General features: G+C 45.2%; 1 protein-coding gene across 1 annotated transcript in view; it reads right to left on the reverse strand.

The window, feature by feature from the left end:
- Positions 1-27,172, reverse strand: part of LOC150041378 (uncharacterized) — a 71,073-nt gene that overhangs the window by 6,026 nt on the left and 37,875 nt on the right. The window contains exon 4 of the mRNA XM_090327153.1: positions 1,565-1,663. Coding sequence (XP_090183279.1) covers positions 1,565-1,663 — 99 coding nt within the window. The remainder of the gene's footprint in view (positions 1-1,564; positions 1,664-27,172) is intronic.

Raw genomic sequence — 27,172 nt, forward strand, 5'->3', positions numbered from 1 at the left:
AAGTCAGTTTTTTTTTAAAAAGATGAGGGCAGGGAGTTTGGCCTAGTGGTAGAGTGTTTGCTAGAAGTGGTGCTGAGGCTCAAGTGGTAGAGCTCTAGCCTTGAGAAAGTCTCCAAGGACAGTGCTCAGGCCCTGAGCTCAAGCCCAGGACTAACAAAAAAAAGATGATTGGGAGGGAGGGAAACAGGGACAAAAACATGAGGAGTATCAATGTGTGAGAATTAATGCACCTTCTACCTGATGAGTGTAACTGTAATCCTAATATGCATTATCCCAACAATAAAATAATAATAATAATAATAATAATAAAAAGAGGCTGGGTACCAGTGGCTTATGCCTATAATCCTAGCTATTCAGGAGGCTGAAATCTGAGGATTGTGGTTCAAGGCCACCCCAGGCATGAAAGTCCGAAAGTCCATGAGACTCTTATTTCCAATTAATCACCAGAAAAATGGAAGTGGAGCTATGGCTCAAGCAGTAGAGCGCTAGCCTTGACCTGAAGAGCTCAAGGACAGCATCCAGGCCCAGAGTTCAAGCCCCACGACTGACAAAAAAATAATAAAAAGAAATGCTGTAGTCTCAATCATTATCATCATAAAAAAATAGCCTTCTATAGCTGGATGCTTGTAGCTCATGCTTGTAATCCCAGCTACTCAGGAGGCTGAGACCTGATGATTGTGGTTCAAAACCAGCCCGGGGACTGGGAGTTTGGCCTAGTGGCAGAGTGCTTGCCTAGCATGAACAAAACCCCAGGTTGAATTCCTTGTACCATATACACAGAAAAAAGCCAGAAGTGGTACTGTGGGTCAAGTGGAAGAGCGTTAGCCTTGAGAAAGCACAAGGATAGTGTCTAGGCCCTGAGTTCAAGTCCCAGGATTGGTAAAAAAAAAAAAGCCTGGGGGGGCAGGGAGTTTGGCCTACTGGTAGAGTGTTTGCCTAGCATGCACGAAGGCCTAGGTTCGATTGCCAGGTGCCACATACACAGAAAAAGCCGGAAGTGGTGCTGAGGCTCAAGTGGTAGAGCTCTAGCCTTGAGAAAGTCCAAGGACAGTGCTCAGGCTGTGAGCTCAAGCCCAGGACTAGCAAAAAAAAAAGCCTTGGCCAAAATGTCTGTGTAACTGTTATCTCCAAATAACCATCCTCTCACTAAAAAAAAAGCCAGGTAAGTTATAGCTCAAGTGGTACAGCAATAGCCTTGAGCTCAGGGAAGCACCCTTGCCCTGAGCTCAAGCACCAGTACTGGCACACATATACAAAAATATCTCTCTAAAAGAATGTTTTGGTTGCTGTTTTTAGCACTAGGGCTTGAACTGAGTGCATTGAGATCTTGGTTGGAATTTGTTCATAATTGGTGCTTTATTACATGAGCCATGCCTTTAGCCTGGTTAACAGGAAATGGAGTCTCTCAGATATTTCTACTCAGGCTAGGATAACAGGCATTCACCACTAGCACCCAGTTTCTCCAAAATTTTGTTTGTGTAATATATTGTCACAAAATACCCATTTGAGATACTAATCAAACCTACAGTTACTTGAGCTAAATAAATACAGAGAGTAGCATTACCTTTCTTCAATTGGCATGTAATTCTGCACGAAGTTAACACGTCTTTTCCTTCTCCTTTTAAATCTAGGCTTAGGTATAGGACCTGCGGTTTTCATTTTCCTGCAATGATCATTTTGATAAATGGATAATTAATTCCACTCCATGAAATCTCTAAATAAAACCATGTCTGAAATCAAAGCAGTTTTGCTTCTCAAGGTAGCTGGGCACTGGGGGCTTAGTCCTAGCTATTAAGGAGGCTCAGAGTTCAAAGCCAGCCTATGCAGGAAGGCCTGAAAGACTCTTTACTCCAGTTAACCACCAGAAAACTGGAAGGGACACTGTGGTTCAAAGTAGTAGAGCAATGGCCTTAAGCAAAAGGATCTCAGGGACAGTACCCAGGCCCTAAATTCAAGCCTCACCAACATCAGCAACAACAAAATCCTAATAGAGACTATTTTCAAAGCAGCTAAGTAGTTATTTGGGGTTAAGGGTTGGTGAGGAAATATGCTGCAGACAAAAGCAAATAATCCTGTTTTCATACCTACAAAAAAAAAGTTGTCCCTTACCATTTTCTGCTCAAGACTGGTGTTTTACCCTTGAGTCACAGATACACTTGTAGCTTTTTGGTGGTTTATTGGAAACAACCATGTCACAGAATTTCCTGCCTGGGCTGGCTTTGAACCTTGATCCCCAGATCTCAGCTTCCTGAGTAGCTAGGATCATGGGTGTGAACCACCAGCACCTAGCTACATACATGTTTTGACTAATGCATAGTACATATGGGAGTGAAAATTCGTGGAGTTAACCTTACAATTAACAGAAAGTTTAACTAAATGAATATGAGAAGATGAAATGAGAATGATAGTAAGGCGGGTGGGTAATGTAAGAAGGTAGATTAATGAAAAGGGAACAAGGAACAAATACAGCAACAATACTCAATGTACATATGTGATAAAGGAAAAAGGAAATGTGAAAAGAGTCTTTGGGGAGGGAATAGATGGAATGAGGAAGAATGATGGAAAGAAGCACTGGACACTTAGATGAACATGTTAAATTGTAACCCGTTGTACAATGGGTTTTTGAAGAACAGAAAATAAAATAAAATGAGAGTGTGAGTGTGAGTGATTAAAATGTTGTAGTTTTCAAGAATAAAGTCATACCTGAAACTATGCCAGAAAGACAATCTTCATACTGCATTCTCTCCCAGCTGTTGTTACCTCAGTGAATCTTTAAAATAGTATATATATAAGCCAGGCGAGATGGCTCATACCTGTAATCCTAGCTACTCAGTAGGTTGAGATCTGAGGATTGCGGTTCAAAGCCAGCCTGGGCATTAAACTCTGTGAGACTCTTATCTCCAATTAACTGCTAGAAAACTGGAAGTGGTGCTGTGGCTCAAGGGGTAGGGTGGTAGCCTTGAGCTGAAGACCTCAGGGACAGCGCCCAGGCCCTGAGTTCAAGCCCCACGACCAACCAACAAAAAATAGTATAAATAGATGGCAGCATAGAATTCCATAGTATATACACCAGGCCCAAATACTTAAACTGAACCCAGATCAAGTCCAGCTACATATAGTGTGTGTGTGTGTGTGTGTGTGTGTGTGTGTGTGTGTGTGTGTGTATGTGTATGTGTGTGTGTGTGTGTGTGTGCGCGCGCGCACACACACACACACACACACATGCAGGTACAAGGATTTGAAATTTTGGAATGGACATTGTCCCAGAGCTTTTGTGCTCCAGGCTAGTCCTCTACCACTTGGGCCACATCTACATTCTGGCTTTTTTGCAGTTAACTCAAGATAAGAGTTTCATGGACTTCCCTGCCTGGGGTTGGCTTTGAACCGAGATCCTCTGATCTCAGTTTCCTGAGTAGATAGGATTGCTGGTGTGTGCCACCAGCATCCGGCAATAACACATATCTTACTTGATATTTATTACCAATGTCATCTCAAGCAATTTTAGATCAAACATGTTTGTTTTCACCATGGCAGATCATTCTATCTAGAATTGCCTTCAGTTATATTTTGGATAATACAAACTACTTTTACTGCCATCAAATATAAAGAGAGGAGTAAAATGATTGGCTCAAAGTTGATGAGGTCACTTACCTCTCCCTGGACCATTGCTTCAACAATCTACTTTAATATCCTTGTAATATCTCAGGTTACTGAAATAACCCTGTCTTTTCTTGTTCAGAGTTGAGCACTATGAACAGATCTATAATACTGATAGAGGCTTAAAGAACACAACTTCCACAATATACCAGTACAAACCATTTCTACAACTTCCACAATATACCAGTACAAACAGGATTAAGACATTTTACAAGACCATACTTCTAAAAGACCAAGAGATTCAACTATAGTTACACATGAACTTTAACCTAGACTGAGTTGAAGGGTAGTTGAACTTAGTCTGATCTTTGTAATTATATGAGGAATATTCTCAAGATTATCATAACAGTAATGGCTATTAAGAGTATGTGGACACAGGACCTACTCAAATATTTAACAGTGTCATATGAAAGATTTGCTTTTAGTCATGCACTAATAGTTCATGCCTGTAACTCTAGTTATTCAAGAGGCTAAGCAGTTTGAAATCAGACTGTGCAGGAAAGTCTGTGAGATTTATATTTATATTTTATCACCAAAAAACTGAAAGTCGATCAGTGGCTCAAGAGGCAAACTGCCAGACTTGAGTGCTAAAGCTAAGGGATAGTACCCAGGCCCTATGTCCAAGCCCCAATATCAGCAGAAAAAGAATATCTGCCTTTAAAATGAGCCTATTCCAATAAATACATGAGAAATCTTCAACATCTTTAGCTATAAAAGGAAATTCAAATAAAAGTTACACTGATAGTTACCAGTGACACATGTCTGTTATCCTAGAGACTCAGGAGACTGATATCCAGAGGATCATAGCTCAAAGATATACCAGTTAGAAAAGTCCAAGAGATTCCATCTCCAAAATAATCAGCAAAAAGCCATGTTGGAGGTGTGGCACAAGTGGTAAGACCACCAAGGAAGCAAGACTAGTGAGCTTTAGGTAGTAAGTTCAAACCACAGTAACACCAACAAATAACAAAAACAGATTAAGGCAAATATCACATATTTTGATTTAAAAAGACATGAAAGTAGGAGGAGGACTGCATGGGAGGGTAAGGAGGCCTGTAGGAGAGTGGAAAAAAGAGAAGAGAGAGCAAGGGAGAGTGAATATAACCAAAAACATTATACACACATATGAAAATGTCATAAAATCCATCATTTTCTATAATTAAAAAGTTATTCAAGAAAACAAAAAATAAAAACAAGAAAATGAGATTACTATACAGAATAGGGTAAACCCTAATCATATTACCTACCTTTCAGGTTCAAATTGGATGTGTGATCGCCTTTTGTTCTTCAAGTCTGATCTACATCTACTTCAGGGTGGCGATAGCTGTAAATCAGTCCTTAATTTACTTACAATGCCCGAAGAAGAAAATACTGATGAATATTTTTGCCATGAATACAAACTAATTTTCCAAAGTAAGAATTAAGTAGTATAAAAATACTATTTGGGACAGCTTAAAACAGTACCACTACAAAAACCCTTCTATCTCCTACTTACCCTCACGGGAAATTAGCCTCGCTCCTAAGAGATCGAGCCTTTATAATGTGGAAGCCTTTGTGATGTAACACATTATGACCACTTAGTGACATCAGCACTACACTGAAAGCCTGTTGCCTAAGATACTGATCCAAAGGGGGGAGGGGGAGGGGGAGGGGGGAAGGGAGAAGGGGGAGTGATAGAATGGATAAGATTGAGCAGAATACCTAGGATACTTGAGTGGAAATGTCACAATGACTCCTTCCTCTCCCCCACCCAACTTTATAACTAATGTATGCAGAGGCTCACACCTGTAACCCTAACTACTCAGTTACTCAGGAGGCTGAGATCTGAGAATCAAGGTTCAAAGACAGCCAGGGCACAAAAGGACTTGAGACTCTTATCTCTAATTAACATCCAGAAACGAGAAGTGGGGCTTGGCTCAAGGGTAGGGTGGTAGCCTTGGGCTGAAGAGCTCAGGGACAGCGCCCACACAGCCCACACCGAGTTCAAGCCTCACAACCCACACCAAAAAAAATCCATTAAACTTAAAAAAAATACTAGTCATGTACCAATGGCTCAGGCCTGTAAATCTAGCTATGCAGGATCATTATTCAGCTACTGCCCAGCCAGTTTATAGCCAAGAACACAGAAAAGCAGTTGCTTAAAGAAAAACTGTTACATGAATGTTTACGGCAATAATATTCATATAACCCAAAGGAGAACACAATCCCAATCCCAATCCCATCAACTGAAGAATATTTAAAGAAAATGTTTAATCTATACTACATCTCATTGTTTTTTTCGTTTTGAAACAGGATATTCCTATGTAACTCAATTAATCACCAAATACTGGAAGTGGAAGTGTGGCTCAAGTGGTAGAACACTAGCCTTAAGCAAAAATGCTTAGGGACAGCAGGCAGGTCCTGAGTTCAAGCCCCATAAGCTCCAGCACCAACAAAAAGCCAGAAATGCAGTTACAGCTCAAATGATAGAGCACTAACTTTGAGTGAAAAAGCCAAGGAAGAGAGGTCCTCAGTTTAAGCCCTAGGACAGGCATACCAAAACAAAACAAGAGAAAACAATGATTGAATCAACAATGGAAATAAATAGGGTCAAAAAAAAAAAGCTGGGCAGGCGTGGTGGCTCACACCTGTAATCCTAGCTACTCAGGAGGCTGAGATATGAGGATCACAGTTCAAAGCCAGCCTGGGCACAAAAGTCCGTGAGACTCTTATCTCCAATGAATCACCAGGAAACCGTGAATGGTGCTGTGGCTCCAGGGGTAGGGTGGTAGCCTTGAGCTGAAGACCTCAGGGACAACAGGCCAGAGTTCAAGTCCCATGACTCCCCCCCCCAAAAAAATATCTGGAAATAGTGGCAAATACCTGAATTTCTCCGTTCAGAAGAAAGAAGAGGAGAAATCAAGGCTAGCCTTGACTAATTAGGAAGACTGTCAGTAAAACAAATAAAAGGCACAACTAAAATATCTCTGAGATCAATTGTTTAGGAAGCAAATAGGTCCTATGTAGGTCCTTAGATGGCTGTTTGCCAGTCTCCTTCTCTCTACACCCCTTTTACGGAATACGGTTTGAATTGGTTCGTACCTTAGTTTAGGACTCTTGCGTGCTGTCATTGTGGTTTATCTTTGGTTCCTTGTAACTGCACAAGTGTGTCCATTATGTGACCATCATGTTGTAAAGGCGGTATGGGTCTCAGTCCTCAGCCTCAACACACTCACACCCAGCTACGTGTCGTGGGAGCCCCCTGTGGCAGCCGTTGGCAGGCTATGGAAGGGGGTGTAAAGAGTTTACTGGCAAAGAGCTGGACGGGGGTGCACACACTTAGGGAGTCTGCTTTTCAACTAGGAAGGGGGCAATTCAGTTAAAGGGCTTAATAATTTCATAAGCTTGGAATAAAGTCGTTTGAAATTTTACTCACTTTCTTCTCGCGCCCCTTGTTTTTCCTTACAGTGAATGCGAAACTTACTGATTTCAGTCTTCCCCTTGTCATTACTTGCACTCTTGTCAGCAAGCCCAATAGATTCTCCAGAGCAGTCCGGAAGAGGTGTTTCCCAGCGCACTTTCCAAAGCGCACCTGGCCCCGCCCTCCAAGCACCCAGGATTCCCACGCTTTCCCTGGGCGGGGCCAGCGCTTCCCAGAGTCCGCTTTCTCTCAGGGTTCCTCCCTTTCACAGTTCTTTCCGCCCTCACGCTCGAGTCAGAATAGGCTGGCGGGCTGGCAGTAGCTGTCCACCCGGAGTGTAAGATGGAGCTGCCGGTCATCATGATTCCTGCCAGGTGAGTCCCTTGCTCCTTTCTTTCCTTTTCTTTTCCTTGCTACGAGAGGACCCAAGACCGGGAAGTGGGGCTCGGGCCTTCACATCGGTACCACGTGTGGGCAGCCCTGGCCTACTGTGCGATTTTGCACAATGGTGGCTGCAACCGGACCCTCATCGTCTTCTGGAGCTCATTGGTAATAGGAACTGGGGCTCTGCAACGCATCCATGTGTACAGGGTCTTTTGTTTGGGGAACTTAAGTTTTTACAGCACTGCCTAACTTTTGTGCTATGGTAAGCATAGAGAGCCTTCTCAACTTCCCCGACCTGGAATCAATTCCCTGTGTCCTGGGGGGCGCATGCGTGTGGGCTCCCCATCTTGGAGGCGCATGCGTGGGAGTTCCTCATTGCACACATTCTCCCCATCCCACATATACTCTAGGTCTAGGGCAAGTCGTGTGTTGGTTGAGTTCAGGCTGGCAGAATGATTGTTAAACCTCCTGGCTTCTGGGTACACTGGCTTGGGCTCCTTCCAGCCAACCATAAGGAAGAAACGTTTCCTTTAGAGAATATTTAGGAACCAAAACGAAATACAGCTCCACTTCATTAGCCAAATGAAAGCCAGACCCACAAATATTTTTTTTCTACAGGTTTGGAAAATACGAGGATCTGAAATCATCATCATTATTAGGTATTATTTTGCATGCTAGCCCATCAGTTAGCTACACACTTCCACAATATACCTGTTAAAAAATGAAAACTTTTAAGTAAATAGTTTTATGTATCAAAGAGTATGAAATTTAGGGGTAATAGTAAAAAAATATGTATAAGTCCAACAAGTTGTATGTAGACAAACAAAATTCAAAGGGAACAAAACACTTGTTAGTTATTTCTAAACAGTTGTGTGTTTTGTTCTTTTGTGTGCTTCTTTCTTGTTATACTGATGATAATATTTGGAATTAACAGTATTTATAAACATTCTGAAGACAAAATATTTCTTTTTTCTTCTTTCTTTCTCTTTCTCCCTCTCCCCTCCCCCTCCCTTTCTTTTGTTTTTTTTTTTTTGCCAGTCCTGGGGCTTTAACTCAAGGCCTGTGCACTGTCCTTGGACACTTTTTGCTCAAGGCTAGTGCTCTGCCACTTGAGCCACAGCACTACTTTGGGCTTTTTTCTGTGTGTATGGTACCAAGGAATCAAACCCAGGGATTCGTGCATGCTAGGTTAGCACTCTATGACTAGGCTACACTCCCAGCCCTGTTTTGACTTTTATAACATGGAATTTTATGTATTTATAGTTACCTTTTTTACTATTGGGTTTGTACTCCTGCTTGGTGATTGTTAGGCTAATGCTGTAACACGTAAAGCCATGCTTTTCTCCCTGGACTGGCTTCCAAACTGAAATCTCGATATCTCAGTCTCCTGAGTACCTACGATTATAGGAATCAGCTACTAGAGCTCAGCTGTCCATGTGTTTGTTGGTGGATTTTGAGTAAACATAAAGAAAGAAAATTAAATAAGTGCACGAAAACTGTGCATCAGGGGCTTGCACCTACTATCCTAGCTACTCAGGAGGCCAAGATCTTAAGATCCTGGTTCAAAGCCAGCTTATGCTGGAAAGTCTATGAGACTCTTATCTTCAGTAAATTACCATAAAAATTAGAAGTGCTCACAATAGCCAGGCGATGGAAACAATACAGATGCCCTACTGCAGATGAATGGATACAAAAAATGTGGTAACACACAATGGAATTCTACATAGCCAACAGACAACATAAAATAATGCATTTGCAGGGAAGTGAATGAATCTAGACAAATCAAGTTGAGTGAGACAAGTCAAGACCAAAGGAACAAAAGGCGCATGATATCCTTAATGTGTGGCTATTAGATTCAAACAGTACAAGAGTGAGGACTCAATATTTGCATACCCAATGCTATGGACATGGTACGGGAAATATAAACACAACTACATAGACATCAAAACTTATAACTCTATAGACATAATGTTTTATTATATAGATTAATATGTATCTATGATATGCAAACCCTTAGCCAAATTTTGATTATGTTCTAAAAACTAAGTGCCAGTGATTGCATATAGAGATTCCCTTCTTGAATACTTGTTTGTTAAACACGTCATTTGAAATATGATGTAAAAATCAATGTTAATAAATTCTTTAATAAAAAAAAATCAGAAATGCTGTTCTAGCTCAAACCCTTCAGCAAGAGAAACTCACAGACAGGGCGCAGGCCTTGAATTCAAGCCCTGGGACCAGCAAAAAAAAAATATATATATATACATATATATAGTATATAGACAGAGAGAGAGAGAGAGAGAGAGAGAGAGAGAGATTTATGGTAGATTTTTCCTTTCCCTGAAAGGATAAAGGAAATTACACTTAATTCTTAGATCTCTATGCATCTAGTAAATGATGTACTTTGCAAAATGTTTTCATCAAACATTGGACAGATTTGTCCAAGTTGAAATATATGCAACCTGGTTTATTTTATGAAACACATAATGAAAAGAATTTTGTTCATAGTTACCCACTGTTTCATGTCTTATGGATTTTCTTGCCCAAGTTGACTTTGAACCACCATCCTCAGATCTCAGACTAGGATTATAATTAAGAGTAACCTGGCCAGGCACAGTGGCTCACACATGTAATCCTAGCTGCTCAGGAGGCTGAGATCTGAGGATCACCATTCAAAGCCAGCCTGGGCACTAAAGTCTGTGAGACTCTTATCTCCAATTAACCACTAGAAAACCAGAAGTGGTGCTGTGGCTCAAGGGGTAGGACGGTAGGCCTGAGCTTAAGAGCTCAGGGACAGCGCCCAGGCTAGAGTTCAAGCCCCACGAACAACAACAACAACAACAACAACAAAAAGGTCTAAGGCTATCTTCAACCCAAACTGACTTGAGAGACTGACCAGTCATGTGTGTGTGTGCGTGTGTGCATGTATGTTTGTGTATCTGTCCATCCTGGGGCCTGAACTGAGGACTTTGCACTCTTGCTTAGCTTTGTGGCTCAAAACTAGTGTTCTGCCACATGAACCACACTCAATTTCCAACTTTTGATTGGTTAATTGGAGATAAGAATCTCTTGAATTTGCCTGGGCTAGCTTTAACCTTGATCCTCAGATCCCAGCCTCCCAGGTAGTTAGAATTACAGGTATGAGATAGCATACCTGCCTGGTCATATATTAAATTTTTGTGAAATTTTAGGTCTATTCTTAGATGTTATGTTCTATAGTATATTTTTCTTTGGCCAGTCCTGAGGCTTGAACTTAGGGCCTGCTCTCTCTCCCTGAGCCACTGTGCTTAAGTCTACCACTCTGCCACTTAAGCCACAGCACCACTTCCAGTTTTTTTCTGAATAGTTTATTGGAGATAAGAGTCTCATGAACTTTTCTGCCTACACCTGCGGAATTCTCTTGTCCCCTCCCCTTCTCTCCTCTTGCCTTCCCTCTCCCCCTCTTTCCCCCCTCTCCCTCTCCCTCCTCTCCCTCTCTCCTTCTGTCTCTCTCTCTTCCTCCCCCTCCCCCCTCCCCCCCTCTCTCATCCTGGGGGTTGAACTCAGGGCCTGAGCTCTGTCCTTGGTCTTTCTAAAGGCTAGCACTCTACTAGTTGAGCCACAGCACCAGTTCTGGCTTTTTCTGTGTATGTGGAATTGAGGAATCAAACCCAGGGCTTAGGTGCAAGCTAGGCAAGCACTCTACCACTAGGCCATGTTCTCAGCCCCTCTTGTTCCCTTCTGTGGGTGTTATTTTTCGGCAGGAGCTGCAAGACCTGCCTCTAGCCCTGCAGATACATGACCAGTAATCAGGAGGAACCATGTGTGAAAGAGAGTTCCCTGCAAAAGCTTGGCCATTGCTTTGCCATCTGTAGGTTCTCAAGTTTTTAGACTACACCAGGCCTGAATGCTTCCCTAACTTTGCCTCCACCCTCACTCCCATCTCTGCTCTCAACAGAGAGACTGAATTGGAGACTTGTCCATTCTGCATCTCTTTTGTCCATGGCATAAGAAGAATAACATTGAGCCATCTTAGGGAGTTGGCCCCCACATAGGTATTACCAATTGAACAACTGAGTCAGTGAATTCAGGATTTGAGCTGGAAGGTAAAGTGGTTTGTTCCTTGTGGGTCTCATTAAGTGCTGTAACAATGGGAATATCAGACCCTTGCCCAGGGAGAGCAGTACTTATGTGCACGAGGGATAGGTTGGGAAGTGTAAGGTCATAGAGCTCAGATTGTCAGTCCAGGGACTGGCAGACAGCATCTTCTGTTCAGTACCCGGTGCTGGGTTGGGTGGGCGCCAAAGTTCCAAGGTCAAATAGTGAAACTCCTGCAGTATAGGTCTTTGTCAGAGGAGCCTCACTGGTATTTAGCCCAACCTAGGTTGACCTTTTAGGTGAGTTGAAGGGCTAGGATGGGGAGGGAGGCAGAAGAACAGTAGCTGTGATGCTAATTGTTGGGGCTCTTTCAGATGGATTTCCCTTGCCCATGTGATAGTTTGGACTAAATTGGGGAAGATTTATTTGAGGTTATTGAGGGGATAAGAATGGGATGCGGCTTTGTGAAGGGATGAGGAAGAGAAATGAAATTCTACATAAATAAGACATGTACATGGGTGCCTCCCATACACACACACATAGCAGGACACAGGCAATGAGATTTGAGACAATGAGACAAAGAGAGGGAGGTAGGCTGTATGACTGTACACACATGTCTGATTTGTATAGTTGGGGAAAGACTCCTAGACCTGTGGAGTATGGGGAAGGGGTGCAGGATAGACAGACAATGAGGCCTTGTTTCTGTGCAATACCGAACAGACAATTTGAGTCCAAATCTGGCATGGGGGTGGGGCAGAGTGACTGAAGAGGTCATGTGTTTCTTGTTTTCACTCCTATCTCTAGAACAGAGGTTGCCACAGCTTTATTGCTTTTACAGTGTAAATTGGGAATCCTTCTGTCTTGTGTTTGAGCAACAGGAAAGTGACCAGGATTATACAGATTTGCCTGACGGTTTGTCACACTCTGCCATAGGAGCTCCAAAGGGCTTTGGCCTTGCCTGTCATGATTGGGCTCCCAAGATTTCAGGTAGGACTTTGGATGATGCTGAGTCAGTTTAGGCCAGGTGGGTTCAGGCACTGCAGCTCTCTCCACTGGTGGCCTTTCCTGAAACCCTGAGCCATTGTCCATAATGCACACGAAGAGTTCTGAGAGCAGGCCCAAATCAGAATTGGCCCAAATGGGCAGACAGCAGGGTTGGCCCTAAGTTGGTGCCCATTCTGTCTGGCCTTGCTCTCTGAGATCTGCCCAAAAGCAGAAGCAGGGTAAGGATAAGTTAGAAACCTGGGTGGGGTGGGACACCTAGAGGGGGAGCTGTTTCCCTCTGGTGCCTAAGGCAGGTAGAAAGAATCTCTCAAGTCCCTGGGTCTGCAGGGCAGAGCCAAAGACATTCCTTTGGTTCTGTGTACCAGGCTGTGCAGCCCAGAGCCCAAGCAGGATAAGCAGCCATTTTGTGGTCCTAGTAATAAAGGGAAAGGTTGGCGTTTTTTGCTCTGCAAAGGGCGGAGGGAGTCCAGCAGGCGCGGGCAGGCTGCCATTCCTGGTACAACACTGCCACCAAGCGGATTTAGAAACAGGACTCAGCAAGGCTTCCGCGAGCTCGCTCAGAAATGGAAGAGCTGCGCATGCGCACAGGACAGAGGCAGAGACGGGTGCCCTGGAGGGTTTTGGAGGTCTGGGAGGTGCTTGGGGAGCCCTTGGCTCAGCTGAGGCATGTCTACCTGTCCCCTGGAAGAGTCAAGGAGAGAGGAAAGCCCAGGGGACAAGCTAGGTTGTCCCTGGGTGGCAACAGTAAACATGGTGTCTGGTCAGGTGGTGGCCATGTCTGGGAAGAATTGCTGGCAACATCTGCAGAACCATCATTGCCCAAGGTTCCTTAGCTGCCTAGACAGTTTGATTTTTTGTTTTGTTTTGTTTTGTTCTTTTCCTACACCGAAGACTAGGAATATCCAGGAAGTGGCCTCCTGCAGCCGTCTCCTAGGGAGAATATTCTCCTCTCCCCCACACACACCCCAATCATGGGCCTGGGCTTTGTCCCTGAGCTCTTCAGCTCAAGGCTACTACCCTACCCCTTGAGCCACAGTACCACTCTCTGGTTTTCTGGTGGTTAATTGGAGATGAATCACACAAACTTTTTAGTGCTTGGGATGACTTTGATTCATGATTCTCAGGTCTCAGCCTTCTGAGTAGCTAGGATTACAGGCATGAGCGACCACATCTGGCTTTGGGAGAACATTCTTATTGGGCCTGATGATGCAGTGTGAAGCACCAAGTCACAGACCTCAGGTTGTAAGACCTGGTACTGGGGCTGGGAGTGTGACCTAGTAGAATGCCTAGCATGCATGAAGCCCTTGGTTCAAGCCCTCGGTACCTCCTACACAGAAAAGGCTGGAAGTGGTGCTGTGGCTTAAGTGGTACAGTGTGAGCTCTGATCAGAAAGAAGCTCAGGGACACTGCCCAGGCCCTCAGTTCAAGCCCTGCAGGATTGACAAAAAGAATCAATGGAAATAAAAAATAAGAGCAGGTACTGGCCCAGCTCAGGTTGGTGGCTAGAGCAACATCAGTGTTAAATAATAAACCTGCACCTGCAGCATAGCCTCCCCTGGTCTTTGGCCCAATACAAGTTGATTAAGTTGCTAGAAGGCCTAGGGTTCTTTTTTTCTCATATATTTTTATTGTAATTACTAGAAGGGTTACATTATATTCACCAGATAGAAGGTGATACCCTTTCTCATGTCTTGGTCCCCATTTCCCCCCCGCCAACCCCGCCCCTCATCTTGTTTTCCTCCCTGCCCTATCCAGCTTCAAATAACCAAAAATGCATATATACAATATATCAGATAACCAGGTGAGATACTGTAACAATATGAGATAACCAAGGGACAGCAAAAGAGATGAAAATACATTAAGGACAACAATCACTCATTATATGGCTTTCGTTTCTATATCCTAGAGGTCCTTTCATTTAGCATCATTCTATATGGCCTTATGTATCTAGATTTTGCAGAAAGGATATCTTAAAGCCACTAAAATGAAAACAGATTAGTCAAATAGAACTGTACTAACAGACAGTAGTACCACATACATAGAAAAAACTAGGAATGGTGCTATGGGCTCAAGTGGCAGAGTGCTAGCCTTGAGGAAAAAATCCCAAAGACAGTGCTCAGGCCCTGAGATCAAGCCTCAGGACGGGCAAAAAAAAAGGGGGGGGGGAACTATACTAACAGAGTCATTCAGCACATGTCATTTTAAATGTTATTGGGGGGGGAGCTCCGGGCCTGAGCACTGTCCTTGGACTTTCTCAAGGCTAGAGCTCTACCACTTGAGCCTCTGCACCACTTCTAGCTTTATTCTATGTATGCGATACTGAGGAATCGAACCCAGGTCTTTGTGCATGCCAGGCAAGCACTCTACCACTAGGCCAAACTCCCAGCCCCCTTCTACCAGCTTTGACTCTAGATTTTCTCCAGAATGTATGCCCTGAATCATGTTTCCTTTAATAGTATGCACTTAGGGATCCTCCCATCTGTCATGTGTCTCTCTACATCAAAACATAGTCACCATTGTTAATGTCCATCTGACCTTAGGTCACACAGAGCAATATTCTGTGCTCCAGAGCACCATAGGGCTATTTATGGCCATGCCTGTTCACAGCTGTCATTAACCTACAACACATAAGATGTCAAAAGCATTAGGACTCTGATTTTTAACCATACCTTCTCCAAGACTTAGCTGGGTTTGGGACATTGATTAGCCAGCCAAGGCCAGCAGGAGCCTGTCCTCTGACATATGGCTCTCCCATCTGGGTGATCCATCTATCCCTATGCAGCCTTGTTCAGTGGATCTTGGTAGGAAAGGTGAGTGAAGATACTAGTCATTCTCCCTGGAGACAGAGCAGGTTCAGGTACTGCAGCTTCAGGCCACACTGAGACCTCACTGATGGCCTCTGCTGCAACCCCAAGCCAGTGGCGCCACGGTGCAGGCTAAGAGTGCTGAGGAATCCAGCTTGATCCAGATAGGCAGACAGTTGGACCCACCCTATACCCATTTTGCCCATTCTTCCTTGCTGACCTGTTATAAAAGGTTGTGCTAGAAAAAGGGTAGGTTATAATCCTCAGTGGGACAAGAAACCTGGAAGGGCAGCCATTCCCCTCTTTTGCCTATGGCAGGAAGAAAAGGGACTCTCAAAGGGAGATCAAAAGTCGGTGTGCCAGGACTGTGCAGCCCAGAGTCCAAAAAGGTTGGCATCTTTGCTCTGCAAAAAGGTTGAGGGAATAAGGTTAGCATCTCTGATACAACATTGCCATCAAGCAGATGAGTTTTTGCAACCCCCCATTTCCCTGTGTGCTCTTAGAACTTCAACTACCGTGGGGAAGTATGCATAAGGGATTCTGGTTACCATAAAAGGGGATACCCATGGAGAATTCTAGGCGTGTGGGGAGACCATGATGGAGTCAACTTGAGGCCCTCTGGGCTGAGGAAGCCTCCAAGACAAACTGAGGTGGTCAGCTAGGATATCAGTGGGCAGGCACTAGGTTCTGTGTTGAAGAGCGGCCCTGTCTGGGAGAGATAGCAGGCAGGGTCTGCAGTGCCCTCAGCATCTCCAGGCTCTATGACTATATGAACAGTTGATCATACTGGGATGCAGCACAAAGCCTTAGTTAGGTCTTTTGTGAACATGGGGTAACAGCAGGCTGATTCCAAGCCCCACTATGGAAAGAAATGATATAAATAAACACCACCTGGAGCTTTAAAACCATCTGTTGCAAGGCAGCAGCAGCTAATGAACAAAAGTCCCAGTATCAGGTTGGCTGGGGGTGGGGGCACCTGCCTTGTTATCATCTACCTGCCCACCTGCAGACTTACGTATCCTTTCAACAGTGAGTACAGGGAGGTCTAGTGTGGGTGAACACCTGTGAAAGGAGTCATTATTTGATTTTTTTCAGTGAAGAAGTGAAGCCACACAAGTGTCTGGACACCCAGTGGTGGCTTCTGCTCTGACCCTGAGCCAGTGGGCACCATTCACGCCAAGAGCCCTGAGAAAAGCACCGAGTCAGAATTGGACCAAAGCAGACAGCAGGTTTGGCCAAAACCAGTACACATTGTCCAACTTCCTTTTCTGATCTCTGCCCAAGGGTGGGGTTAAGAAAAGGGCAGGTTAAAGCCCTAGGTTGGGTGAGATGACTAAAGCAAGCAGAAAGAGAAAACTCCAGAACACAGCCAGAGTCTTACTTGGGTTCTGTGCACCAGGCTGTGCATACCAGTGCCCCACTGAGTGAGCAGACATTTTTTTTTTGTCCTTATAGAAAAGGTTGGCGTTTTTTGCTCTGCAAAGGGCAGATGGAGGGTAGCAGGGGAAGTTCAGGATGGTAATTTTGGTACAGTACAACACTGCATTCAAGTGGATTCTGAAACTGAATCCAGCAGCACTTCCGCCAGCTCTTACAACTAGGTAGATTGCGCACATGTAATTGGAGCTCAGGCTAGGCAAGACAACGGAGAGTGTCCTTGCAGGGTTCTGGGGTACATGGAGGCTTATTTTTGATCCAACCAACAGGTGTTTGACTGGTCTGTGCAAGGCTCATAGGCAGAAAAAAAGCCCAGGTGGCCAGCCATGGCAGGAAACACAGGCTCTGATCATGTGACAACCCTGTCAGGGAGGGATTGTGGTTAATGTCTTCAGAGCCACCAGCACCTAGAGGCTCTGCCTCCACATGGACAGTTGGCCTGCATCCCCCTTTCTTCTGAGGAAACTGTCAGATAGGAACCAAAGCAGTGTCCTGGACTCACTAGGGCACCCTCAGTCCCATCTTTTCCAGAACCACATGACCCACTTGGCCACCCTGACCACTGGCACATCAGTGATGCCTACATCCTATCTGAGACATCTATTTGGTTTTTTCCCCCCTTTTTCTTTCTCCCCTCTCTCCCCTCCTCCATGTTCCTCTCCCTATTTGTGCCAAAGGGGATGACCCTCCAGGATCCCCAGCATGATTTGGGTTCTGTGGACTCTGGCTGTGCAGGCCAGAACCAAAGTGCATGAGCAACTATTCTGTAATCCTAGTGGAAAACATTTTTTTTTCTTTTTTGTTTTTTTGCTTTGTAAAGGGCAGAGGGAGTACAGTGGCAAAGGGAAGGCTGGCATTCCTGGTACAATACGTGGGATTATGCTGAGCCAGTTTAGGCCAGGTGTGAGATGTCCTAGGTACCTGGCTGCCTTTTTTTTTTTTTTTTTTTTAAATCATTGGGTAGCCTTGTGCCAGACTTTGACTAGGCAGGGGAGACTGCATATGTTAGGCTTACTACCTGGGGACAAGGGTAGGGTTCAGGCACTGCAGCTCTCTCCACTGGTGGCCTTTCCTGAAACCCTGAGCCATTGTCCATAATGCACACGAAGAGTTCTGAGAGCAGGCCCAAATCAGAATTGGCCCAAATGGGCAGACAGCAGGGTTGGCCCTAAGTTGGTGCCCATTCTGTCTGGCCTTGCCCTCTGAGATCTGCCCAAAAGCAGAAGCAGGGTAAGGATAAGTTAGAAACCTGGGTGGGCTGGTACACCTAGAGGGGGAGCTGTTTCCCTCTGGTGCCTAAGGCAGGTAGAAAGAATCTCTCAAGTCCCTGGGTCTGCAGGGCAGAGCCAAAGACATTCCTTTGGTTCTGTGTACCAGGCTGTGCAGCCCAGAGCCCAAGCAGGATAAGCAGCCATTTTGTGGTCCTAGTAGTAAAGGGAAAGGTTGGCGTTTTTTGCTCTGCAAAGGGCGGAGGGAGTCCAGCAGGCGCCGGCAGGCTGCCATTCCTGGTACAACACTGCCACCAAGCGGATTTAGAAACAGGACTCAGCAAGGCTTCCGCGAGCTCGCTCAGAAATGGAAGAGCTGCACATGCGCACAGGACAGAGGCAGAGGCCCTGGAGGGTTTTGGAGGTCTGGGAGGTGCTTGGGGAGCCCTTGGCTCAGCTGAGGCATGTCTACCAGAGATCTTGCTTCCCATCTGTCACAATTCTCAGAGATTGTCCAGGCGGACACAGAGCCAGAAATGATCAGGGTTCTGTAGAAACTACCCAGAATTCTTCCTAGACATGGCCGCCACCTGACTGACAGTCACTATGCATCCCGTGCCCTGTTAGCCGCCCTAGCTGCTACCTGGGCCTGTCTCCTGCCCCTCTGATGCTTCCTTAACCCAATCAAACACAAGTCGGCTTGGCCAAAGGCTCCCCACTTGGCGCCCACATTCCAGTGCTCAGTACACGGGGAAGTGCTGGTTGATTCCTTTTCAGAAACCGCTTGATGGCAGTGTTGGACCAGGAATAGCAGCCTGCTGCATTCCCTCCGCCCTTTGCAGAGCAAAAAACGCCAACCTTTCCACTAGGGCTACAAAATGGCTGTTTACCAGCCCAGGCTCTGGCCTTTACTGCACTGGAATACAGAACTAAAGCAAGCATTTGGGCTTTGCCCTAGGATTTGAAGGATCCTCAAAATGCCCAAGTTAGGCACAAAAATGGAAAGGCTCCCGTCCAGGAATCCCAGCCCACTTATGGTTCAAACCTATGCTTTTCCTGGCTCTGCCCTCAGGCAGTCGTCAGGAACAACCCAGCCTTCCTGAAACAGTTCTGATGAGGCCTTTTCATAGGACTAGGCTAGCTTAACATTGTCCAAGTCCCAGCTGAAGTCTGGGTAAGACAGGGGAAAAATCACAGTCCAGGATGCTATGACAGCTTACAACGTTGTAGACCAATGGCAGCTGAAGACAGGCAAAGCTGTAGTCCTTTGGGGCTCTGATACCCACAATATTGTTCCCTGTGATCTAAGGTCAGGAGGACATGGACAGTGGTGGCCACCTTTTAGTGCTGAATCATGACCAGATAGGAACATCCCGAGGTTAATGGTATAAAAGCATTCATGTTGTGAGGGCCTCCATTCTGGAGGCAACCTAGAATGCAAACAAGATCCCCAGTACCCTTTTAGCCATTGCTGCCCCACCATTGCACCAAATCCTCATACTTGGGGGATTGTGTTTGGGTAGCCCAAGAACAAAACCTTGTTTGTCCACCTGGTACCTCTTTTACAGGGAAACAGCTATTGTGTCCTTGCCTCCTCCTTCACTCTAGTCCTTCAAGTGACCTAATTTAACTTATTTGGGCCAAAGACCAGGTGAGGCTCCTCTGGCAAACAGCTATACCCCAGGTGCAGATTTTTCTATTTAACTTTGACATTTTTGCCCCTCACCTGCCAACCTGAATTGAGCACAGGGTTCCAGGTCCAAGAAGCTGCTGGCTAGTACCTTCCCTCACCACTTGAGGTCCATGACCTGCCACTTCCTGTCCCATCTTCAGTGCACTTGGTGAGATACCTACAAGAATAACCATATCCAGCTGAAGCACTGAGTGCATGCCTTGGGCATTCAGTGGAGCCACTGGCTCCCTAAGGTGAGTCAGTGTTGCACTTAACACATCATGGGTAAGGCAGCCCAGAAGGGATAGGTGTCTAAATACCATGACTTGCCATGGCTAAGAGTGCAGATGTGGGTGGTACAGTGAGGTGAGAGGTAGGCCTGGCATATACTGAGCACAGGAGATCCAAAAGAGGTGATAAAGTAACTGTCCAGAAACTGCAGGGGCACTCAGGAGAATTCTCCTGAGACAGGCAGATGCATGCCTGGCCAGAGACATAGCCAGGATCTCCAGAAAATAAAAGACACATAGAGAAATCCACAAGTGATTTCCACTTGTCAGGGTGACTTCTACTCTCTTCCCAGCATGCCTAAGGCCTTTGTGCAACTACATTCCAAGTACTGGTATAGAAGCAAGGAAGAAGCCAGGTGCTGGTGACTTACTTCTGCAGTCCTAGCAACTCAGGAAGCTGACATCTGAGGTTTGTGGTTCTAAGCCAGCCTGGGCAGTAAGTTCCGGAGATTGTTATCTCCCATTAACTACTATAAAACTGGAAGTGGAGCTATGGCTCCACTATTATTGTGTAGAAAAATTTCACAGACACTGCCGAGGTCTGAGTTCAAGTACGAGGACCAACAAAAATAACGTGTGTGTGCATGCACATGCACATGCACATGCACACACACCCCCCACTCTCACCCCACCCCACACTCATACACAAAAGACGAAAAAAAAGTGGTATCTTGGATGGGGTACTAGGTGGATACCTAGACAGCCAGGAGTCGGCCAATGCTCAGCCATGCCAAGACATTCATGGGTTCTTGAAAGGATAGCAGTGTGTAGCAAGGACTCTCCTGTGTCCTGTCCAGGGACCCAGACTTCTTGGGATCTGCCTGTTATTGCAAAGAAAGGGGATGGAGGCACACTCCCGGTGGACCCAAAATGCCCAGACACTGAGGGCTCTGCAGATGCTGTCAGGAATTCCTCCTAGACATGGCCACCACTGACCACAAAGCCCATGCTTCCTGTGCCCCCACGCCAGCCACCATAGTTGGATTTCTGATCTTATTTCTGACCTTTCACCCTTCTATAGCCCAGTAGGTGATGAATTATCATCCACAAGAGCATGCCCTACTAAGACCTAGAACCCTCCAGGAGTACCCTTTTTGAACTGAGGGGGTCTGATTCCCTCCCCTCCCCTCCCATTCACATGCATTTCTTTAGATTCTAAGGACAGTCACAGAAGTGCTGGTGGAATCCATTTCAGAATCCGCTTGATGGCGGTGTTGCACCAGGAATGCCAGCCTAGCCTTTCCCCAGATGCACTCCCTCCGCCCTTAGCATAGCAAAAAACACATTAGGAATTCAGTATGACTGCTCTGCTGTTTGGGCTCTGGGCTACACAGCCCAGGAACATAGAACCCAAGTTGGGCCCTTTACCCTATAGGGTTGTCCTTCTGCCTGCATTAGGTAGGTATAATAAGGGAAAGGGAGGAAGATATCAAGGAAGGAAACAAAACAAAACAAAAACGACTGTCCAGCGGAGGAACCGACACCAATGCTCCCCGACATGGCTGCCAACTGACCACAGACCCCATGTTTACTGTTCCCACCCAGAGACAACCTAGCTGGTCCCCTGAGATTTCCTCCCTCCTTGACTCTTCCAGGGGCCAGGTAGACATGGGTCAGCTGCGCCAAGGGCTCTCCATGTGCCTCCCAGACCCCCCTTCCCCCCACCCCCCGGGCGCCTGCCTCTGTCCTGTGGGTTCGCCAACTTCCCTGTGCGCATGCGCAGCTCTTCCATTTCTGAGCGAGCTCGCGGAAGCCTTGCTGAGTCCTGTTTCTAAATCCGCTTGGTGGCAGTGTTGTACCAGGAATGGCAGCCTGCCCGCGCCTGCTGGACTCCCTCCGCCCTTTGCAGAGCAAAAAACGCCAACCTTTCCCTTTACTACTAGGACCACAAAATGGCTGCTTATCCTGCTTGGGCTCTGGGCTGCACAGCCTGGTACACAGAACCAAAGGAATGTCTTTGGCTCTGCCCTGCAGACCCAGGGACTTGAGAGATTCTTTCTACCTGCCTTAGGCACCAGAGGGAAACAGCTCCCCCTCTAGGTGTCCCACCCCACCCTTACCCTGCTTCTGCTTTTGGGCAGATCTCAGAGAGCAAGGCCAGACAGAATGGGCACCAGGTTAGGGCTCTGTGCAGCAGGCCAGGAACTCTGAAAGGCCCTTTTGTGACTGCCTCAGGCACAAAAAAGGGACAGACTCCTGCTCCAGGCCTCCTACCACACTGGGAGCACAAACCTACCTATTTGCTAAAATTACAGGGAAAGCCAAGGTGCCCAGCTATTTCCCCTACTGTTCTTCTGCCTAAGCAGTACTGTGCCATTTTCTTGTTTTTTACCCCAAGTGTCATCTTTGGGCTGGAGATTCAGGTATTGTCTTTGGCCATGCAGAAACAGGCACAGTGTGGAGGGAGAAACGGCCATCCTGACATTGAAGCTCTGTGATTATGCAGGACCCTTGTGGAAGAGAGACCTCTGCCAAGGCCCTGCACTTGCTCTGCTATCTCTCTGCGTTCTCAGGTTCTACTCTCATGGGTACATCAGAGGTGACTGAATTTGGAGACTTATCCCTTTACCTGTAGTTTGGTAAGAGCAACACTGACTGACCTGAAGCAGTACCCCTACCTGCATAGGAACCACCAACTGACCACAGTGCAGTCAAGGATTCAGTTGCATGGTTAGGTGGTGGTTTCCTGTAGGTCTCATGAAGTGCAATGAGACTGGGACTATAAGGAAGTGAAATCCTCTGAGCTTTACACTGGAAGAGCATCCTTAGTAGGCATAAGGGTGGATGGGAAAAGCCTGATCACAGAGGTCTGTTGGTCAGACCCCGGGGACTGGTAAGCCCCAAGCCTTGTACTCTGCTCAGGTTTATGGGTGCCAAAGTGCCAAATTCCAGTAATGAGTTCATAGCAGATTATTCTCACTGGTTCCTTTACCCAGCCTAAGTTGAACTTAGGGTCACATAAAAGATTAAGTTTGGTATAGAGATAATTTTTTTTACATAGATTAAATATGTATCTATAATATCCAATGCCCCAGCCTAATTTTAATTATATTCTAAAATCTCTAAGTGCCATTGATTGTATATAGAGATTCCCTTCTTGAACACTTGTTTGTTAAACACGTCATTTGAAATAGGATGTAAAAATCAATGTTAATATATATATATATTTTTTTTTGCCAGTCCTCGACTTGAGCTCACAGCCTGAGCACTGTCCTTACGTTTTCTCAAGGCTAGGACTCTACCACTTGAGCCACAGCATCATTTCTGGCTTTTTCTTTCTCTGTGTATGTGGTACTGAGGAATTGAAACCTGGGTCTTCGTGCATGCTAGGCAAGCACTCTTACCATTAGGCCCAACTCCTGGCCCCTAATACATTCTTTAATTTAAAAAAAGGAATAAAAAAGGTATGAAGCTAATTGAAGGGACCTCTAGGATATTGAAACAAAAGCCATATAATGAATGATTGTTGTTCTTAAGGTACTATGTTATCTCTCATCTCTTTTGCTGTCCCTTGGTTATCTCATATTGTTACAGTATCTCATTTTGTTATCTGATATATTGGATATATTTGTATTTGGTTATTTGAAATTGGATAGGGAAGGGGGAAAACAAGATGGGGGGTGGGGGGAGGGTAATGGGCACCAAGACATGTGAAAGGGTATCAATGTATGTGAATCAATGCACCTTCTATCTGGCAAATATCATGTAACCCTTTTATTAATTACAATAAAAATATTTTAAAAAAAGGTTAAGTTTGGGAGGCGGGGAGTCAGAGGCAGAGTAGATCTGGCACTGGGTGTTGGGGTTGGAGTTCTCTTCTTCTGGGGAAATGCTTCTTAGTCTAAGAATTCTCTAACAGCCTGAATTTGCTGGTCACTATCTTCCTTTAATGGAAACTGGGAAGAGATTGTTTTTGATCATCAGGTGTATAAGAGACAAAGGAAGTGTGATCTTGACTGTGTCTTACTTTGGAGCAAATGGGTAAGGGGGCCATGACATCCATGAGACAGTAAGAAAATGAGGCATGGTTTTGAGGAGTAGAGGAAGAGAGATTGTTAATATACATAAGTACTCAGAAGTCAGACAGAAAGATACAAACACAGAGATTGGGACAGGAGGGTGGGGCACACTTAAGACATAAAAAAGAGCAAGCCTATGAGAAGCTGGGCAGGCCCATGTTGTGTTTTAGGCAATGAGAGCAAGAGACTCGGAGACATATGGAGCCTGGAGAAGGTGTACAGTTTAGCTAAAAAATGAGATTTTGGTTCTGGGCAATTCCAGACACCCTTGGCCCTCCAAAATTCATTGGGTTTGGAACAGAGTGCTGAGTGGGATACTGTTTTCTTGTCTTGACCTTTTATTGGCTCCAGAACGTAGGCCCCGACAGCCTGCCTCTGTCCCCCCCTCTTTTTTCCCCCCCAGTGCTGGACTTGAGCTCAGAGCCTGACCACTGTCCTTGGACTTTCTCAAAGCTAGAGCTCTACCACTTGAGCTATTGCACCATTCTGGCTTTTTTTCTATGTATGTGATACTGAGGAATCGAATCCAGATTGTGCATGCTAGGCAAGCACTCTACCACTAGGCCAAACTCCCGGCCCTGCTTCTCTCATTTTTAACAGCTTAACTGGGAGGTTTTCCCATCTGTCTCCTCCTGTCTTATCACTAAAATGTAAGGTGACTATGATTACTCAGACCCACCTGACTAGAGGTCCCACCAAAAAGATGATCTATGTTCATGTGCATCAAAAACTTTCGGGCCTTGCCTGTCCATGGTTGTGGTCTGGCCTGAAAAACAGGTGCTGTCCCAAGCATTCAGACCTCTGTCTGAGTGATTGTCATCTTGTTTGCACACAAGACTTCAGCTGGGACAGGGTTGAGGCAGCTGAGGCCCATGGGCCTGTCCTCTGATACATGGCCAGCCCTCAGAGTAACCACACAATCTGTTCCCAGTCTTTTACTCAGATTTCAGGTAAGCAAAAGTGAATGTATACTAGAACTTCTCCCTGGATATAGGAGCAGCATTCAGGCATTGCAGCTTCAGGTCACTTATGTCTCATTGGTGGACTCTGCTGCAAAGCTGCACCAGTAGCCATGATGCATACCAAGAGTTCTGAGAAGTACTGATAGGCAGACAGCAAGTTTGGTGTTAGTAAACTAAGGCATGGGTGTTAGGAAAGATCAAGTGGATGAAAGGAGAGAAAGAAAACAGAGACCTTAGCAGAGCAGAACAGTCTTTAATCATGGCTGTAGAGGGGCTCTATGTAACACAAAATAGGGTCAGGGAGACCAAGAGCAGAGAGTGTAAGGATGTGTAGGTTTTTATACACTCTTTTTTTTCATATATTTTTTATTGTAATTAATAGAAGAGTTACATTATATTCACCAGACAGAAGGTGCATTACTTCACAAATATTGATACCCTTTCTCATGTCTTGGTCCCCGTTTCCCTCCCCCTGCTCATCTTGATTTTTTTTTTTACATGCACCTTTTATTTTTTTTATTTATTTTTTTAATTGTAATTAGTAAAAGGGTTACATGATATTTGCCAGATAGAAGGTGCCTTAATTCACATACATTGATACCCTTTCACATGTTTTGGTACCCGTTTCCCTCCCCCCCCCACACCCCCCACCCGTCTTGGTTTTCCCCCCTTCCCTATCAAATTTCAAATATCCAAATACAAATAAATTCAATATATCAGATAACAAAGTGAGATACTATACCAATATGAGATAACCAAGGGACAGCAAAGGAGATGAGAGACAACATAGTACATTAAGGACAACAATCATTCATTATATGGCTTTTTTTTCACTATCCTGGAGGTCCTTTCAATTAGCTTCACATTATATGTCCTTATGTATCAAGATTTTGCTCTATTGCAAATCTCTGCTAGTAGAGCCCAAGGTTTCTACTGATTATGACGAATGAGGGAAACCATTGAGTCTGGCTTACTTCACTTAATATGATTTTTTCTAAGTCTTTCCATTTCCTAACAAATGGGGCGATGTCATTCTTTCTGACAGCTGCATAGAATTCCATTGTGTACAAATACCACAACTTGTTGATCCACTCATCAACTGAGGGACATCTAGGTTGGTTCCATATCTTTGCTATGGTGAATAGTGCTGCAATGAACATTGTTGTACTAGTGGGTTTAGTATGTCCTTGTTTCTGGGTGATTGGGTAAATGCCGAGTAGTAGAATTGCTGGGTCATAGGGGAGTTCTATGTTTAGCCTTTTGAGGCACTGCCACACTGCTTTCCATAGTGGTTGAATGAGTTTGCACTCCCACCAACAGTGTAGTAGTGATCCCTCCTGGCCACATCCCCTCCAGCATCTGTTGTCATTCGTTTTCCTGATCCTGGCCATTCTAGCTGGAGTGAGGTGGAATCTTAGAGTTGTTTTGATTTGCATTTCTTTTATGACCAGAGATGTTGAGCATTTCTTCATGTGTCTATAGGCCATTTTTGTTTCTTCTTCAGAGAAGATTCTCTTTAAGTCTTTGGCCCATTTTTTAATGGGATGGTTGTTACTTTGGAGGTTAGTTTTGGAGTGATTCAATTTTTTGAGTTGTTGATATATTTTAGATATGAGGCCTTTGTCCGTTGTTTGGTTGGTGAAGATCTTCTCCCACTCTGTAGGCTTCCTGATTAGTTTACTAGCTATGTCCTTTGCCATACTCATCTTGATTTTTATACACTCTTAAGAGGAGACTTGTTTTTGAAAGTTCTTTGACTTGTCTAGCTGGGGGTTAATTTACTGCAACTGTCTTGTTTTTGTTGTTGTTGTTTGGTTTTTGGTGGTTTTTTTTGGGGGGGGGTTAACGATATAAACAGTCCTGTCCTTAGGATTTTAAGATGGGGGTTGTCTTTTTGGATGTCCTACTCTTTTGCTGTTTCAGATAAGGCCAGGTGTGAGGATTTCCTGAGAAGTAGAAGGAGCCCCCAGAGAAGGGTTGGCCAGTGGGTTAAGAGAACAGCATGGACTTAGGAGAACAAAGCAGATGCCTATCAGCTGGCCACAAGCAGGTGACCATTCTGTGCTTCTTTCTTGCTAAGATCTGTCCAAAGGCAGAGACAAGGAAAAGGGTAGGTAGGATGATGGAAAGGGGAACCCCGCCTGTCACTTTTTGGGCCTAAGGCAGATGAAAAGAAGACCTTTCAGAGACCCTTGTGTCCCTTGTCTGCTGGGCAGAGGCAAAGCTTCCATATGGGTGCTGTGCACATAGACTGCAC

Source organism: Megascapheus bottae, chromosome X, assembly GCF_031878675.1.
Source record: "Megascapheus bottae isolate mThoBot1 chromosome X, mThoBot2.hap1, whole genome shotgun sequence".
NCBI classification, from domain to species: domain Eukaryota; kingdom Metazoa; phylum Chordata; class Mammalia; order Rodentia; family Geomyidae; genus Megascapheus; species Megascapheus bottae.